At 38.5% G+C, this 16,964-nt stretch overlaps 2 protein-coding genes and 1 long non-coding RNA gene across 12 annotated transcripts in view; 2 read left to right on the top strand and 1 right to left on the bottom strand.

Moving 5' to 3' along the window:
* DIP-theta (Dpr-interacting protein theta) overlaps window positions 1-3,101 on the top strand; it is a 65,797-nt gene extending 62,696 nt beyond the window's left edge. For 2 of the 9 annotated variants that reach the window (XM_064697672.1, XM_064697668.1), the window contains one exon: window positions 2,244-3,098. In XM_064697672.1, coding sequence (XP_064553742.1) covers window positions 2,244-2,440 — 197 coding nt within the window. In that variant the 3' untranslated portion in view covers window positions 2,441-3,098. Of the gene's footprint in view, window positions 1-2,243 lie in introns of all 9 variants that reach the window. The other 7 variants (XM_064697664.1, XM_064697663.1, XM_064697669.1 and 4 more) reach the window with 6 other exon arrangements.
* The window catches only part of LOC135439056 (uncharacterized), a 44,304-nt gene extending 29,864 nt beyond the window's left edge, over window positions 1-14,440 (bottom strand). The window contains exon 1 of one of the 2 annotated variants that reach the window (XR_010437978.1): window positions 14,064-14,440. This is a non-coding gene — a long non-coding RNA (uncharacterized LOC135439056). Of the gene's footprint in view, window positions 1-542; window positions 593-14,063 lie in introns of those variants that run through there. The other variant, XR_010437980.1, reaches the window with a different exon arrangement.
* On the top strand, window positions 8,020-11,162 carry LOC135439054 (probable cytochrome P450 6a14). Its single transcript, XM_064697673.1, has 2 exons — window positions 8,020-9,137; window positions 10,676-11,162. Exons 1-2 carry the CDS (start codon window positions 8,066-8,068, stop codon window positions 11,137-11,139), a joined length of 1,536 nt encoding a protein of 511 aa, XP_064553743.1. The 5' UTR covers window positions 8,020-8,065; the 3' UTR covers window positions 11,140-11,162.
* Window positions 14,441-16,964: the final 2,524 nt, after the last annotated feature.

Genomic DNA, 16,964 nt, shown 5'->3' with positions numbered 1-16,964 from the left:
TTTCACTAAATCTCTACTCTAGCCAGTTCATTTGATTTTATAAATATACAATTAATTTTTGTGTATCCGTACCTGCTTCTATGCTATAACAAATTTCTTTATTCTTTTTATTATATGTTTTCTCCCACTTTTATACCCTGAACCCTTTAAAGTTGGGTAAAAAGGGTACTTTATTTCTGCAAATGTATGAAACAGGCAGAAGCAAGCATCTTCGACCCCATAAAGTATATAGATTCTTTATTAAATTCAATTGCCGAGTCGATTTAGCTGTGTCCGTCTGTCTGTCCGTCCGTCTGTTCATCTGTCCGTGTGTATGAACGCGTCGATCTCAGAACCTGAAATTTACAACCTGAACCTGAAATTTACAAGAACTACAACAGAACAGAATTTAGTGTCTGCAGAAGAAGGTTCAGGGTATCGCCTAGTCGGGCACTCTCGTCAAGAGCACACTTTTCTTTTAACATTAAAATGTTGATCAAATATATAAACAATTCTAAAAAAAAGAGGTTTTTAAAACTAGAATGCAGTTAAACATCGCTTACAATGAAAAATATTAGTGTAGTGGATCTTGGATTAAGATTTTCTGATTACATTATTGTCACAAGCGGATGGACCTAACTTCCAAAAGTCCGCTTTTGCATGCAATTTATCTGTTAGTTAGAAATAAATAATTTTCACTTTATTGATTATGTCTTTTTGCGAGGCCAATTGTATTCACGTACTGCAAATAATTGTTAGATATTGACTTTTATTTACTCTAAAATTTGTCGCCAATTTGCGTAAATTGTAAATGGCAGCTGAGCTTGCAACCACAAGCCGCAACCGCACGGCTCCGAACAAGGCTCCTAATGACCAATTGCTGCCTACAGCAAGTCGAACAAATAAAATATTCAAGAATCCGCCTGCAGGAGCTGCCTGCTCCGAGCCACCCGCACCCTATCTGCTGTAGCTGCAAGACACACAAACAAACTGTCCAATGAAACAGATTGCCAGGAAAACAAACAACCAGGCAAAAAAATAAAACAAGAAAGCATCAAAACAGATATGTAAAAAAAGAGCAGAAAAAAGCAGAAACCCAAAAAAGCTGCAGGATAAATTGATGGCAAAAACAATACAGAGGCCCCCAAACCAAGCTGCTGTCTTGTTGTTTTTTGTGGAGTGCATGTCCTGGCGCAAGGGTTTAACGCACTTAAGCAATAAAAATCGAAACAATTTTCGTAGCTGCCAAGTGAAATTGAAACAAAATGTGAGCCAGTAGGGGCAAATACTTTCGATTTTCGAACCAAAATGGAAAACTGTATAAGTGAGAATGTTATAAATAAGTGGAGCAGTCGGCAATACAGTCAAAGTTCTGTCCTTTTTATATGCAATACGTTTCCATTGGGGTCCGCCTTGACAAACAAACAAACAGTTTGGTTTTGTGTGCTGTGCTCTGCATCATGTCTCTCTCTGTGTGTGTGTGTGTGTGTGTGTATTTTATCCTTTCGCATTGCCCGCTTGCTACAAATGACTGGCCATAAACGCATCCTGTCTATTGTTTATGCTCGCTGGCGTGTGGCAAGCGCATAATTGAAAAAGGACATTCGATTGGCAGCCCAACTGTCGGCAATATGGCGGCCAGAGTTATGAAAGGACACATCGTAAAAACCAGGCACGTAAAATAAAGGCATACGGCTTTTGATTAAGCAACAGACACAGACCCAGACCCAGACCCAGACCCAGACCCAGACAATAATATCTATCTTTATATCTATCAGTCAATCAATATATATAAATGAGATTGTCGCGACTGACTGAATTTGTGGCAAACGTGACAGAATTAGTTAGAAACGTGACTTTATATGCTAACGGGACTTAAGTATCTGAGCATTGAACTAACAAGAGAAAGATAGCTGGCTCAAATTCAGCAGTAATTTTCAAGTTTTATATATCTTTTCAATTAATTAGTTATTATTTAAACACAAAAAAATAATAATAACAAGCAATAATACCAATCAAAAAATAAACAAATTAATAAATTAAAAGAAATGAATGCCTGGACGTTAACAATAATAATTAAAATCATAATGTTGTTTATGGCGGGCCCGAATCAGTCCCTGGTTAAGCAATGGAAAATTTCTTACTTTTGTAACTGATATCTTGACACTTGCAATTGATTAATTTGAACCAGGCAACGCCGGTTAATTGCTTCTAGTCTATCTATAAATCTTCTAAGTCAAACGAAATGGTTTTATTTCTCTCAGTGCCCGATAACAGCGCCACCTATCGAGCGGATGGCAAGAACAATCCGCTGAAGCACGATGCCAAATCGCTGACCGATGAAATGGATCGCATGCAGGACCTCAAGAGCTGGGCTGCTGGGCCGCTCTACAACAGCCGCAGATCCACCAAATTATTAGCCCTAGTCATCGCTGTCTACCTGGGGGCGTGGCAGGCCTAATAATATGTAGCAAACTTTAAGTGTAATTTGTACAAAACAGCATAAAGAAAATGTCGTAATCCTAAGCGAATAGTTTGTAAGCGAAAAATGTCACATGTCGATTTGTGCACACACGGAAAATGTTAGTTGACATTTTTTATTTAGTGCTTAATTCGAAATTGAAATAAATGTAAAAAGTTGTTGTTGTTTAGCGCGTAAGTTGAAAAGGGTTTTCGAATGCTGTCCGCACACACACACACACACACACACACACACACACACACACACGCACACGCACACAAAGACACAGGTTCTGATAGATACAACGGAAATACAAAGTATTAGCATGTAAAATTCGGTGCGAATCGCAATTTGCAAATGACATAGACGTCTTTAAGCTTAGCATTGACTACGGTTTGTGTATATGAAATAGGTACAACAGCTAACGAACCACAACTTAAAACTAAAACTAAAACTAAAACAAAAACTAAAACCGAAACTAAAGCTACATTTAAATCTAGACTAAGTCGAGTGGTCAAACAAAGTCAACCAACTGTCAATGAAATGTTGCTAGAACCCATTTTATTTAAGACTCATTTAAGCTTCTTTTACGTGCACCGCAACATTGTTTATATATATAAATATAAATATACGTATATATATTGTAATTTTCATTTAAAAAGAAACAAATAAAAATGCCGTCTTAAATAATTTAAAGTGCATTTTGAATAAAAAGAGCAAGGACACATTTTTAATTTGCTAGCTTTCAATTCATGCAAACAAATAATCGTTATAGTAACAATAATCGTTCAGGACTACAAATCAGTTAAGTAATTGACAAATTGAACCAGCAACCCGCCTTGAGCTTTGAGTGACACACAAGGGTCGCAATTCAATCGGCTCAAAGGCCAAACGGAAACTAAGCACAGTTTGTCGAGCAGCAACAAAGAATACAATTTAACAATTTAATTGTTGACCTTCCTTTAGAATTATATAAACAAAATTTATTTCATTTGCAGAATAATTTAAATCAATTATAAATAAATAGATTATGAATCAGCTGTTGCTTTAGATCACAATCGAAATCAATAATAAATCAAGAATCGCAAATTCACAATAATCGATTTGTGAAAAATAAGTGAAAATCTATTTCTATCTATCTATCTTTCTATTTATCTATCTATTTATCGATCTATCTATCTATTTATTTATCTATGTTTTTTTTATCTATCTATATGTCTATCTACCTATCTATCTACCGATTTATCAATCTATCGCCCTATCAATCTATCGATAGATCTTATATCGATCTATCTATCGATGAATCTATTGATCTGTCTATCTATCTTTCAGTCTATATATCTATATCTACATAGATCTATCTATATTTACACCTATCTTTCTATCCATTCATCTATCTATCAACCTATATCTATTATCTATTTCACTCGCAGCACAATTTGTGCTGACTGCCGCCCATGGACTACACCTAATTTGAAATCCGCCTTTTAGATATGCCCGCAAGTGAACAAAATGTTATGAACCACAAAATGTGTGCCCAACTGCAGAATTCCGGTACCTTTGCCCTTTGCCCTTTTGCCCCTTGCCCACGCAAAAAGTTTGTTTACGTTTGCCATCAATTTTTTACGCCATCGGCCCACATGGCAAAATGTTTCATTATGAAGTCGGTAGCAAACGAAAAAAAAATGCGTAACGCCAGCGAGTTTATAATTTAATTTAAAAAACGCAGAGCTAACTACTACGAAATTTAATAACAAAAAAAAGTATATAATTATTAAAATAAATTAAATGTCTGCTGCTGCCCTCATAAACTCACGAGCGGGCAATTAAAAGCACGTCCGACGTGGCTAGTTTTTGCTCAAGGGTATACGAGGACCCACAACCCAAATAAGCTGGCAAAAAAGCCAGTCAACTAGAGGATACCCTGTAAACTAAACTATTGTTGTATAATACAAACAATTCATGATGCTGACGGTTGAAATGCGAGATATATAATGGACTTTGGGTTATATAAATATTAAGTTGGCATTTTTCGATTCAAGAAAATTAATTTTTGTTCATTTCTGGAATATTTTGTAATTATATTAAAATTAAATTTCCTTATTCGGAAAAGTTGATTATAAAGTTTAAAGTTTTTTTTTTTGGTAGATGGTGCAATATAAACCAAGGTCTGGCAGTTAGCTCAGGATATTTTTAATATATAATAAATAATATATTTAAATTTGGCCTTAACGAACTTCAAAGAAAATAATTTCAGGGTTTGTTTATGACAAGCAATGGGAATTTTTGGTTTATTTTTATTGAGATTTTTAAACGAAGTAATTAATAGAAAATTTTTAACCTAGAGAAAGTTCACAGTGAAATTCAGCTGTTGCAGTTAGCGCATGCTGACCCCTCAGTTAATATACCCCTTTGATCGAGTTGCGCTGCGGGTCGTAAAAATCGCTACCGCGGCAATTTGGCTGCATTTTCACACGCGTTGCCCCGCAAATGGCAAAAAAATAGAAGAAGAAAAAATTGGCATGTGTGGGATTATGCAATCGCCTGTGCCTTTTACCCCTTCGCCACCTTTTAACCCTTACCCGCGGCAGTCCACACAAAAGGCAAGTTAATAAGAGCATGTGCCGCATGTCCAGAATGGAGAGCGAAATTCTCGGCACCAAACCAAGCGCCGACAAAGGCCACACACACACAGACATACACACACAGCCACACACACACACACAAAGGCAAAAACGCGGACAACCGATTGGGCGAAAACTGTGTGTGAAAAGCGTTTGGCAAAGTTTCGATTTTGGGCTCAAAGGCAGGCAGCACTTTTTAAGGCTTACTCCATGCCAAACAACATGCACAATTAATTTACAATTTATTGAGGTGTCAACTGAGCCGAGCTGTCCTCTAGGCTGTTCACTGCACACCTGTCGATTTATGACAAAATGTTTGTTATTTAATCGTGTAATTGAGAAAGTCAATTTGCATTGTAGTCAAATATATATAAATGCATATACACATATGCCTGTCGCTGCTCCGTTTAATGATGTTCAACTGAATTTATTTTTTTAATTACTTATTTGTCTGGCGTGTTAATTTGTTGGAAGAAATTTCAATGAAAACACAAATTCAGTTTATTTTACGATGTGTTTCCATTTCCATTGATTTTCATGGTTTTTGAACTATATTTTATTTATCTGTAATAATTCATTTGTTGCATTTTAATCTGCACATAATATTATTATGCTTGTGTCCCACTCACAAATTTTAACCAAAGAAAATAAAAGTTTATAATTTTAAATATATTTTCAGTTATAAAACCGAAGGAAAATAAAGGAAATTTTAAATGGAATTGATGACAGTGTGGTGAGTATTACGAAAGCTTTGAAAATTTCCCAAAGCTTTCAGCGTAAATTTCACCACGGCTGCAGCTTAGATTAAGTTAGCTTTTGAGCATTGGAAGCTTTAAAGCTTTTTCGCAACTGTTAAAAATAACAGTTAACGGTAATGTTAAATTCTGGCAAGAAGAAGAAAAGCCGCCATTAAAATTTAAATTTTCAAATGCATGAAAATCAAGTTTAAATCAATGTTAAAAATATATTCAAATATTATTAAGGTTTAAATAATTGTTTATCAATAATTTAAGAATAAATATAGGGGAATTAAAATGAAATTGAATATCAGGCAAAGTCAATTTAATACGAATTTATTATTATATATAGCGGATCAAATATTGCTCTTAACATTTTAAATATAACTTTTTCTATGTTTAAGGTTAAATGAAGAAAAAAAAGTTCGAATGAACGGTATGCGCCCATGTTAGTCTTGTGGTGAGAAGCTTGAAGCCGAAAAGTAAGCTTTCGCTCAATAAACCTATGACACTCATTTTTCGACCAAGAGTGGTAAATTTTTCGAAAAACGAATCAAGTAAATTTTCACACAAATCATTGAAAATAAATAAAAACTGATACGAAACACATTTCCACAGTTGATTCAGTTAGCTACACACGCTCATATAATATTATTATTTACATTTGAATATAACCTACGAAATCGAATTCTGATTCAGTTTTAAGTATTCAGTTAAATTCAAAGGTTTCAAATGGGAGAGTAGTTCGCATAGAAACAGACAGACAGATGGACATGGTTATATAAACTCGGCTGTTGATGCTGATCTTGATTATGTATATTATTAATTGGGTTTCAGATGTCTCCTTCAAAATTATAATTCGCTCTACAAGGCAGCCTACAGGAATATATATTTTCGTGTACATATAGAAATTGTAAAAAACATATTTGCATAATATTTAACATTTCTAACGTCTAGTTTCCCAGTAATCAGTGCGAAATTCAATGTTTACCGAGCTGTTGGCGACACAAATGCTTGCAATTTGTTTGCTTAAGCTCAAATGTTTTTTAATTGTACCCAACTAACACTTATTCTGCGCTGACTCAGAGTGTGAGGCATTAATGACTGGTTCAGACTTTTGGATTGTGCCAAGATATATATGTTTAAAGATAATAGTTGCTATCTGAAAGTGTGCTGCAAATCAGCTAAGCAACTTTCTGTCTATCTCCAAAGACTCGTGTGTCAAAAGTAAAAGTGTGAATTCGTGTTTACAGAAAAATTAAACAATTAAATATATTATGTTTGTATATATTTAAATAACTTGTTAATTGATCTTTATATAAATGCACGCAAATATGCTAAATATTTGCATATTGTGACGTCAATTGCATTGCTGCAAGCCCATTGGAAGTAGATAAAGCCAATGAAAACAGGCCTGCAGAAATTATTTTGGTGTACCGAACTTTAAATACCCTCACAGAGTTGCAGCAAATGTACAGTAAAAAAAAAAACCATTTCAGTTACGAATTTTATCATATATTTAAATAGGTCTTAAAATCATGAAATCAAATATATTTTCGAGATAAGGCCTGGAAAACCCAATCTCCAACCAGGGCCTAGCAGCATTTAAGCTAAATGTCTTGCCATTAAAATATATGTTATTTTTAATCCAAAACAATAATGTGTTAAATAAATATATATCTATATTTGTTAACCATTCGATATCTCCATAAAAATCATTGACAGATTGAAAGAAAGACAGAATGTGATTTAAACGAGAATCTTTTTACAGCACACTTGCAATAAAAGGAAAAGAAAAAGAAAAATACAAAGAATACGAAATTCAGTGTTCCAGTCGAGAGTATTTGCAGTCGGCTTCAAACTTCGTTTTAAACATACATACACAAATTACAAGCCGCAGGCTCCTTTCTTTGTACGTCTTCTTCTTGTTCCTCCCAAATGCATTCTTAAATAGCTTCGGTATTTACAGTCTTTAACTGCAAAAATGCACTTTTCCCCATTTTAACCATGTAGCAAGTGTATCAAATTGCCAGAAGAACCAAATGCTACCCACTTTCAGAGCCCAAAAGCATTATCATTTAGTCAAGCAAATGATAAAGTATTAAGACGAGTCTAGGTCTAGAGTCTAGAGTCTACTTGTTATCAGCGCGTATAAGTATATCAGACAGCGGCCAGTCAGTCAGTCGTAGATCTGCGGCAGCATCTGCAGTTTCAGTTTCAGTTAAAGTTTCAATTTCAGTTTCAGTTTCAGCTGACATTCGACAATGGACTTCACGCTGATCTTGTTGACCTCGCTGCTCACTATTTTGCTGGGCTATTTGCGGCACTGCTACAACTATTGGGAGCTGCAGGGTGTGCGGCAGCTGCGTCCGCATTTTCTGCTTGGCCACTTCTTCAAGCTGAAGTCCGTGCATCTGAGCGAGCTGCTGCAGGAGACCTACGACGCGTTCAAGGGCAAAACCCGCGTGGCTGGCACCTATCTGTTTATACGGCCCATGGCCGTGGTGACCGATCTGGATCTGGTGAAGGCCATACTCATCAAGGACTTTAATAAGTTCGTGGATCGCTCGAATACGCCGCTGAATCTGCCGCAGAATCCGCTGGCCGGTCATCTGTTCAATCTGCACGGCGAGGAGTGGCGGGCGCTGCGCACAAAGCTGTCGCCCACATTCACCAGCGGCAAGATCAAGTACATGTTCGGCACAATAATGGGAGTGGCCCAGCAGCTGGAGGAGACCTTCGAGCAGGAGGTAGCACAGGCAGGCAGCACCTTGGAGCTGCACGATCTGCTGGGCCGCTACACGGTGGATGTCATTGGCAGCTGCGCCTTTGGCATTGAGTGCAACAGCCTCAAGGATCCGCAGGCTCAGTTCCGGGTGCTGGCACGCAAGCTCTTTGCCAATCACAAGCGCAATGTGCGCTGGAATCTGTTCAAGGTGAACCACATGAAACTTCTGCTGAAGCTGCACATCAAGACGCGCACCTTCGACGAGGAGTACACGGAATTCTTTCTGCGCCTCGTCCGCGACACAGTTGAGCTGCGGGAACGCGAGAAAATTAGGCGCAATGATTTCATGGATCTGCTGCTCGATCTGCGCCGCACGGACCAGAAGATGGGCTTGTCCGTGGAGCAGCTGGCTGCGCAGGTTTTCGTTTTCTTTATCGCCGGCTTTGAAACCAGCTCCAGCAACATGAGCTATGCGCTCTTCGAGCTGGCCAAAAATCAATTGGTACAGCAAAAGCTCAGAAAGGAAATTCGCAGCGTGCTGCAAGCACATGGAAAACTAACCTACGAGGCCATGATGGAGATGCCGTACTTGGACCAAGTGATAAACGGTTAGTGCTCAGATTGAACTCGAAACTGGGACAATAGATAAGCAGCAGTAGTCGCTCGCCTGGCAATTGATAAGCGTTTTAGATAACAAACATTCTAGATACATCTGGACAGAAACTAAAAGTTTGAATCAGCCAAATATATTTGCTTAACGAACTGTCGAAGTCAGCCCCAGAACAAGTCTGTCGGCGCTGAAAGCAAACAAAATAATCTCGACAAAGTAAACAAAACAAAGAAGTTTTTTTAGACAAACAAAGTTCACACTATAAATACTTGTTAAAGGGCCGACAAGCTGAGCCAATAATTAGACTCAAAGTCTGAAAGCGTTCAGAAGAAGCAGACTTATCTGAATCTATACTACATACATCTCCCCTTTATCGGAATCAGAAGCCGGGTGGATATGGATAAGTCTGTGTGCCTCTCGTGCCTCAGTCTGCCTTCACGGAAACCAATTTCTTAGCAAGAGTTGGCCGGATCGGCTATATCTATATGTCTTTATATCAAACTGTTTGCCCTGACTGATTGACTGATTAACTAACTGACTGACTGACTGACTGATTAAGCGACTGACTGACTGACTCATTAAATGACTGACTGACTGACTGACTGATTGACTGACTGACTGACCAACTGACTGATTGACTGACTGACTGACTCACTGACTGACTGACTGACTGACTGGCTGACTGACTGCTTGATTGATTAACTGATTGACTGATTGACTCACTGACAGACTGGCTGACTGACTGACTGACTGACTGACTGACTGGCTGACTGATTAACTAACTGACTGACTGACTGACTGATTGACTGACTGACTGACTGACTGACTGACTGACTGACTGACTGACTGACTGACTGACTGACTGATTGACTGATTAACTGACTGACTGACTGATTAACTGACTGATTACTGATTACTAGGTTTTCACTGATTTTAAGAAGGTTTTCTCGAATTCCACCCGAAAGTGTGGAAAAATAGTGAGAAATGTTTATATGAAACTTATTCGTTTACCTTCTTTCAGCCTCAAACTCATTCTCAAAGATCTTTGTATTTCATCCAGTTCGCAAAATCCATCCCTGCTTTATGGGAATGGGTGTCAAAGATTTGGTGGTTGAAGTTTCGTGTTCAAATTTATTTCCGTGCTTCTTTGTGAGAAATTACTTGAGACGTGTCCCACATATTTCGCAAAATGCTCAGCTACCCTGCTGGAAAATTCGACTCACAGAGATTACTATTATTTTCAACTAACTGTGTAGAATATAACCTTAGACGTGGAGTTTGAGATATTGCGGGTAGATTTGAATTTTCAACGGGCGGACGTTGGGTGAAAAAGTTATAGCTTAAATGTACGCACATAACTTGGCACGGGCAATACGATTTGAGAATTTCTACTTTGGATATTATTTCCTTTTGCTTTCTAAATGAAGTGAATTTGAAGTCATTTGCTTTCAAAATAATTATTATAGTCTATATCTATCTATTCATCGTATTGCCCTAACTTTTATCCAGCATGATCTGAATAATAATCTCTTACAGAGACTCTGCGTAAATACCCGGCTCTGGCCTCGCTGACACGCGTTCCCTCCGAGGACTACAAGCTGCCCAGCGATGAGGGGTACGAGTCGGACGGGCACATAGTGCTGGAGCGCGGTATAAAAGTGCATATACCGGTGCGTGCCATACACTACGATCCGGAGATCTATCCGGAACCCCATGAATTTCGACCGGAACGCTTCGAGCCGGCCGCCTGCCAACAGCGTCATCCGTTGGCCTTCCTCGGCTTTGGCGACGGGCCGCGCAACTGCATCGGACTGCGCTTTGGGCGCATGCAGGTGAAGGTGGGCCTGATCACATTGCTGAGCACCTACCGCTTCAGCCTGCCGCCCGACGGACCCGCCGAGCTGCCCATTAGCAACAGAAACCTTCTGCTGGTGCCCGGCGAGGGTGTCCGACTGCGTGTGGATCGACTTCAGACTAACAGTCGCGACGAATGTAAATAAATTCAATAAAAACAACAACAAAACTCAAGCTAAATAATGCTGAATAAACAAATTCTGCGTACGAGTCGAGTGCGGAGAAATTGAAACCAAAAACTGCCATGCGAAATGTGAGCAGAAAATTCAATCAGATTGAAGCCTTTTGGCGGTCGATTGAAAGGCAAACCAAAATTTATAGACGCCGCAAAGCAGCTGCCCCAGCAGCAGCAGCAGCAGCAGCAGCAGCAGCAGAAGCAGCAGCTGCTCAGTCAGCGTCAACCGACACTGACACCTCCGGGCACTAAATCACACAAATGACACCCACACACGCTCACACACGCACACACACGCACAGACATGTGAGCATGTGAGCTGACCAAAAACCCGTGCGGCAACACACTTGATGCACTGCTTCTACCTGCAGCTATTGGTTCCAGTGTGCGTGTGTGTGTGTATGAGTGTGTGTGTGAGTGTGTGTGCTTGACTGTATGCGTGTGTGTGTCGCTCACATAAATCCAAACATTTACAATATTTTGCTAATTAGCAGAATATGTGTGAATAATGAATGCACTTGATGTGATGCAGCCAGTGTTGCGCGCTTAGCTATTTTCTAGCTAAGTTTGGCTAGTTAAAATTGTAAGCAAATGAAGCTCTTTTCTGGCATGTTATTGACAATTACTAGCCACAAGTGTTGCCCAATCTGGTTTTTACAGCTAAATATGGCTTGTTAAAATTTGATAATATTTTAGCTATTTTCTGGCCATTCAAGGATGGGTAGGGGCCACTATTAAGTTTATTATTTTCAGCAAAATTTGGCAGGTTAAAATATAAAACAAATTTAGCTGCTTTCTGGCTTGTGAATGACAACTACTGAACACTAGTGTTGCCCATTCAGCTATTTTCTAGCTTTTGCTTGTTATAATTATATAATATTTTAGCTATTTTCTGGTATTTTTATAGAATACTCGCTCATACTAGGCAACACTAGCCCAACAAATGTAGCTATTTTTGGCATCTTAATGACAATTACTAGTAACCAGTGTTGCGCATTCAGCTGCTATTAGAACTTTTCAGCCGGAAACAGCTGAAATTAAAAACAGATTTAAGTTTTTTTGCAGTTTAAAAACAAGCAATAGCAACTTGTGCTGTCCATTTAGCCATTTCGCAGCTTCATTCGGCTAGTTAAAATTTGAAATTAATTAAGCCAATTTTTGGCATATGAAGGACATAATAGAAAACAGCTAATTTTTAGCTAAATTTGGATATATTCAAAGCTTGTTAGACGGAAACAACCGCAATTAAGGCTTATTTAGCTATTTAAATGACAAGTACTAAACGCCAGTGTTGTTAATTCAGCTATTTTTTAGTTGTATAATAATTAAGTTATTTTCTGTTATATTTTTGGCATACCAGTGTTGCCCAATAAAATTTTTAAACAAATTTAGCTATTTTTTGCAGCTGAAAAACCAGCACTAGCAACCCGTAGTACCCATTCAGCCAATTTCTAACTTAGTTAGACTGTTTTCGTCAGCCGGAAACAACTTAAATTTAAAACTGATTTAGCTATTTTTCCTTCATCTTAATCACAATTGCCTGCTTATGTTAAAAAAGCTACATCTATTTTAGCTATTTTTGCACATTGGACTTGGCTACTTTTCTGAATCGGCAGTTGGCAACACTGCGTCACGCAGCTCACAAGCGAGACAGAGTGGGAGTCAGAGAGAGAGAGAGAGAGAGAGAGTTGGAAAATGAGAGAACCTTGATGCATGGAAACTCTTGTAGGTGTCATATTAAATTTATGACTGCGTGTTCAGGCTGGCAACAAAGGCAGGCTGCAAGCTTTAGCTTCGCATTTGCTGATTTTAGCGATTAGTTACGGAAACTGTGAAACAGGGTTTCGATTGGGGAAGTGCGAGGGCAGAGAGAGGGGGGGGGGGGGGGGGGAGGAGAGAGAGAGAGAGACCCAACGATACTGTTGCACATACGCAGGCAGCCTGAAATAATGTGAGGGTGACATTAATCAGGGACAGGCAAAGCAGAAAGGTCTCTGCTCAGCTTGGGCGATGAAATAAAATCTCAATTGGGGATTGATAGGCAGATGAATAATATATATATACATATATACTGATTGACTTACTGACTATTTGACTGATTGATGATTTACGCACAGCTCAAATCCTAAGAGCTAGGTTGACTTATTTCTTGCAATAATTGTTCTAGGACAGAGTTGATGAGTATTTCACCCACAGAAGTTGGATGGAATACATTCATATGAAACTGTTTGTTTAATAAACAAATATATAAAGATCTTTGTTAAAATTCATTCTAGATCAAAGGGTGCGGCCTCAAGGCTTGCCCGATTGTAGAGAATCTACTCGCACTGTATCATATATACTAAAAATAATAGAAATTATCGTTTTAAGAAAGTCCATAACGGGAGCATAAAGTAGGTGATATAGTGTTCATATGTGTTTTTTAACCAGATGACATAAAACTAATTTTTAAAAATTAAATTAAATAAAATTTATGTGGGGCCTAGTAGAAATGTTTACTAATAATTTGAGGTTCAAAACTTGACCCGAACTAAGCCGAATAATACAGGCTAGAATAAATAAATATAAAGATAGGAATTCTCTGTAAAGACACAAGATTGCAAGTTATATATCTAAACGTATATTACAATTTTTATCGTATTTCGTAAGGATTGTAAATTGTAAGAAATCTTTCTTGCTCAAACTAATTAGATTTAGGCGCTTTAAAAAAGTTCTCGAGAAATTGCTGAGTTCAAGAAAAATTGGAATGTGTAGAGCGATTCATATGCAGAAAAACTTACTAAACTATATAATATTCCGGCCAAGATCATGATTAGCTGGCACTTTTTTAAATAAATACTTTTTGGATAAATACTTTATAGAAATTAAATAAGACCAAATTAATGACATACTTACATAATTAAAAAGAAATCGTGACACAATACTTATAATTCTTAACTTTTATTCTTATTCATTTGTAAAATACATTTAAAAAAAACGACAATAATTTAACAATTATTTGAAATATCTTGCACTTTTAATCAAATAATTTTTGTATATTGAGAACTCGCACGATTTACTCCAGAACTAAGTCAAATAAATTCCGCAGCATTTGGCACAGTTTTTTGCATAGCCAAAAACATGGACTCAAGCAGCACATGAGCAGACCATAAATAAAACGTAAATCATGACCGATCCACTTTAAAAACTTGACGATTATGTGCAGAAATAAACAAAGCAAAACGCAAATTGACAGAAATAAATCCATTATTATAGCAACCGTTGCGCAAGGCGACAATTTTACAACTGATCGAAGTTTCACTTGAAACAGCTCGATTTGTCGAATCGAGTTTGGGTATTTGTGTAGTAGGAGAGCTCGCCTTAGAGAGAGAAAGAGCTAAGCCGAACTCTTAAGCTGCCAGTGTGCCCATATACTACACACAAATGACAATATTATAACTGATCGTAGCTCCTACTAATTCAGCTCGACTTGTCGAATCGGTGGGGCTGACTCTTTCTGGTGTAGTGGGAGAGCAAAAAAAAAAATAGCAACTTGCCTCTGAAAGAGAGAAAGAGAGAGAGCATGCTAAATCGAACTCTTAGGATGCCAGTGTGCCCATATATTATTATTATTATAACTGATCGAAGCTCCAACTAATTCAGCTCGACTTGTCGAATCGGTGGGGCTGACTCTTTCTGGTGTAATGGAAGAGTAAAATAATATCAGCTTGCCTCTAAAAGAGAGAAAGAGAGAGAGCGTGCTAAATCGACCTCTTAGGCTGCCAGTGTGCCCAAATATTACACACAAATAGAGCTAATGCCGTAAGAGATGACTATATTATAACTGATCGAAGCTCCAACTAATTCAGCTCGACTTGTCGAATCGGCGGGGCTGACTCTCTGGGGTGCAGTGGGAGAGTAAAATGCCTCTAAAAGAGAAAAAGAGAGAGAGCGTGCTTAACCGGCTTTGGCCGTGACAAGTTCTTTGCTTTAAATCTTAAAACATTTTCAAACATTTTTCCACCCTTTTGCCGGCCGAGTCAAATTTAAATCCACACGCCCAGGTCTAAGGTAAAAGAAATACAACTTTATATTGACTCACCTAAATGAATTGATTTAAATAAAATAAATTAATTTTTTTATTTAAATTATTTCTTGCATTAGAAAAAATAGCCCGGCTTTGCCCGAGTCTAATGTTTAACAGCAAAAAAACTACTCGGTCTTGTCTAAATAAATTAATTTAAATTAAAAAGAAAATATTTGTTTTTCGGGGGTTAGATCCTTAAACTTCGCGCTTAGTCCGCCCAACAAAAAATCACGTTTTAAATAAATAAAGAGAGAGCTTTGGGAATTTTGGAAGAATACAAGGGATAATTACAAATTGAAGCCTGCACTGATTGTCCTTAATATATTTTAACGGGCTGAGACATTTGTTTTATCGATATTTGATAACCCATAAAAGATTATAAAGAAAAATAGATATATGAGCTAGGCAAAATGATGGAATATCTATAAGTTCCTGTGTAGACACCATAATATAGCACAAGTTTCTTTGCGAATAAATCCTTTCGCGTCGGCCTTTTTTTCGTGTTAGTTAATTGTCCCGTTGCCAAATCAGGACATTTCACTTGTGTTAATGGGTTTCGCTTAGCTGACATCATTTCGTATAATTATCTTGTTTTATGCACTTTTAATTGCCAATTTCCCTTTTGTGGGCCAAATGCCATCAAGGTTGCGCCTATAATTCTCCGGCTAACTTTGTCTATTAAACGCGTCGCATCGTAAAAATGCAGAAATGAAAATTTAGTTATAATTTATTGGAGCAGTAGCTCGCCCTATCCTATCTATCCTGCACACATCCCGGATCAGGCAGAGAACTTTGCATGTTCATCCACAATTACAAGGCGGCAAATCGGGTGTATAGGCTCGAAGGGTGGGGAGTGGGGAGTGGGGAGGGTGTGGTGCAGCTGTCGTCGTCGCAGAACGCGGAAGCGAGTGAAAAGCAATTATCAGGTGTCAAAATTTATATTAGTCTGCCCGAAAACGGGACCAAAACAACAACTTAAAATGGGAAGCAACACAAAAAGTTGCCAAGGAAGCGAAAGAAACTTGAAAACAAGTGCTGTGCGGGGCTAGGTCGGGGTAGGTAGGGTAGCCGGCGTCGGTGTCCTGCCAGGCAGGCTAACCCTTTGCCCCCCAGGACGTGCAGCCCAAAAATGATTTGTGGCGCAAGTGCATTGGCACGCAATGCAAAGTTGAATGGAGCAGCAGGTGGGGCCGGGCGGGCGCAGGACAGAAGCAGTTCCCATGATGAGGATGAGGACGACGACGACGGCGACGACGTCGCCGGACGCGGATATCCTTTTCAACATTTTCGCTTCATAACAATAATTTTTACGCTGCAGTCTTTTGTTTTTTTTTTCCTACTTGTTTTTCTTTTTGGGTTTTTGTTTTCCATTATTTATTGGCCCTGTGCGTGTGTTGTGTGAAAATGATAGGCTAACCATGGGGGCGAGGGGTGCGGCGTGGGCGGTTTGATTAGCCGCCCGCCTCAAGCAACTAAAACTGATATATGTGCGCAATTAAGTTGGCAAATAAGGCGCCGAGCAAGGGGCGTGGGGGGGGTATACAGGTAACTCCAACTCAGCCAAGCGGTGCCTGACACAATCTGATACCGTTATTGAAAAGCGTCTACCAAGTGCGAGTGTGTGTGTTTGTGTGTGCCCAACGTAACGCTTAGAGTTTGTTTTTTATGTCGTGAATGCCTTCAGCTGGGCATGAAATTAATTAAAAGTGCGAGCTAAGAAAATAATAGCA

This window comes from Drosophila montana, unplaced genomic scaffold (genome assembly GCF_035044405.1).
Source record: "Drosophila montana isolate Dmon_TW-CO22-7 unplaced genomic scaffold, ASM3504440v1 contig_402_1, whole genome shotgun sequence".
Taxonomy (NCBI): domain Eukaryota; kingdom Metazoa; phylum Arthropoda; class Insecta; order Diptera; family Drosophilidae; genus Drosophila; species Drosophila montana.
This window is presented reverse-complemented; position numbering and strand designations above follow the sequence as displayed.

Coding starts and splice junctions, on each gene's coding strand:
- LOC135439054 (XM_064697673.1), top strand. CDS start 8,066: ATGGACTTCACGCTGATCTTGTTGACCTCGCTGCTCACTATTTTGCTG. Junction 9,138..10,675: donor CTTGGACCAAGTGATAAACG/GTTAGTGCTCAG, acceptor AATCTCTTACAG/AGACTCTGCGTAAATACCCG.